The sequence below is a fragment of the Emiliania huxleyi genome, assembly GCF_000372725.1.
Source record: "Emiliania huxleyi CCMP1516 unplaced genomic scaffold EMIHUscaffold_2828, whole genome shotgun sequence".
Classification (NCBI taxonomy): Eukaryota; Haptophyta; order Isochrysidales; family Noelaerhabdaceae; genus Emiliania; species Emiliania huxleyi.
This window is the reverse complement of record NW_005199908.1, coordinates 1-1,414: the sequence shown is the minus strand read 5'-3', so window position 1 is coordinate 1,414 and position 1,414 is coordinate 1. Positions and strand designations below refer to the sequence as shown.

The 1,414-nt window shown below is 63.6% G+C and overlaps 1 protein-coding gene across 1 annotated transcript; it reads right to left on the bottom strand.

Annotated features, from left to right (window-relative positions):
* Positions 1-215: 215 nt before the first annotated feature.
* EMIHUDRAFT_460765 (putative 2-oxoisovalerate dehydrogenase alpha subunit mitochondrial precursor) lies at positions 216-1,414 on the bottom strand. Its single transcript, XM_005776144.1, has 2 exons — positions 728-1,414; positions 216-238 (listed from the first exon to the last, which is right to left on the bottom strand). Exon 1 carries the CDS (start codon positions 1,323-1,325, stop codon positions 957-959), a length of 369 nt encoding a protein of 122 aa, XP_005776201.1. The 5' UTR covers positions 1,326-1,414; the 3' UTR covers positions 216-238; positions 728-956.

The following is a 1,414-nucleotide window of genomic DNA, read 5'->3' as shown; positions in this document are numbered from 1 at the left end:
CTGGGCACGGGACCAGTGCGCGCTGACACTAACGCCATTGTAAAATTCTTTTTGCGCACTTCCTACAGAGAAGCTCAGAGAGAGGGCTACGAGAAAGCAATGCAGAGACCACCGCAGAGGAGAGCGTCGGAGAGCTCGCCCTCGCGCACACAGCGCGAGCGATATACGTAGCGTAGCTCGTGGGGGCTACGGCAGTGTTCTAGGTATATATGTGCAAGTGCGCCTGTTACTCTCAAACGCATACAAGAAGAGGAGAAAGAAGAGGAGGGACGCCAGTGATGACGAAACAGAAGCTAGCGCAGACGAGGGCAGGGCAGACCCGGGGACGGCGGAGTCGGAGCAGACGGCATCGGCCGCCGAGGAAACGTTGGGAAGAGGCACGAGGAGGGCGGCGACCTCGACCGACTAATGGAGGACCCGTCACCAGACGACGCAGGGCAGACGACGGGGAGGCGGAGCAGACGCGCAGGGCGAGACGAGGGAGGGAGCAGGATGTTGCTGAGATCAGCAGGAGGATGTACGACGAGATTAGGAGCAGCAGGGACCCGAGGGACCATGTGGAAGACGGCTAGTGTGCTAGTCTCCCCCATCGGGAGGACGACCCCGGCTAGTCGCCGACCACACACCCACAAAGAACCCTGCACAAAGACCGCAGGGCGGGGACCTGTTCCTTTTTACCCATCTCCTAGTAGAGGTGTCCGTTTTATTTATTTATTTACTCTCAAACGTCGTTAGTAAAGAGACAGAGAGGTCGCGAGCTCTCTGCTCTCTGTGCAGACTCTCTCCCGACACGGCTGAGCGCATCCCCGCGCATGGCTCTCGGGAACTCGCGGCGCGGACCGCCAGCGGCCAAGAGCCCTCATGCTGCACCACCGACGGCGTTCTCACTCACGCCGGCGCATCACATCCTGGGAGCCCTCTCGCACAGCCTCTCTCTCACAGAGTCCCGAGCAGCCTCAGCGCACCACCGCGGGGTAGTGCTCCGGGTACTTGTCGAGGTGCGCGTTGAGGGCCGCCTCCTGGTCCCGCTGCAGCCACGACGGCTCGTCGTACACGTCGGAGAAGAGGTACGCGTTGTTCGGCTTTGGCGCGGCCGACGCGTCGTTTAGCGACTTGATCACCTGCTTGCGGGTCGCCTTGCGGAGGTCCTCCTCCATCTGGGGCGACCACCAGCCGAGGGACTGGAGGTACCGCCCGAACCGGATGATCGGCGAGCGCGCCTCCCAGTACGCGCGCTCCGAGTCCCACCCCTGCTCAGGCGCGTGCGGGTTGCGGTACGCCGAGTCGTCGTCCGACGTCGAGTGGGCGCCGATGCGGTACGTCATGGCCTCGACGAGGACCGGCCGCCGCTGCTCGATGGCGATGGCCCGCGCGCGCTGCGTCGCGGCGACCACGGCGAGCAGGTCGTTGCCGT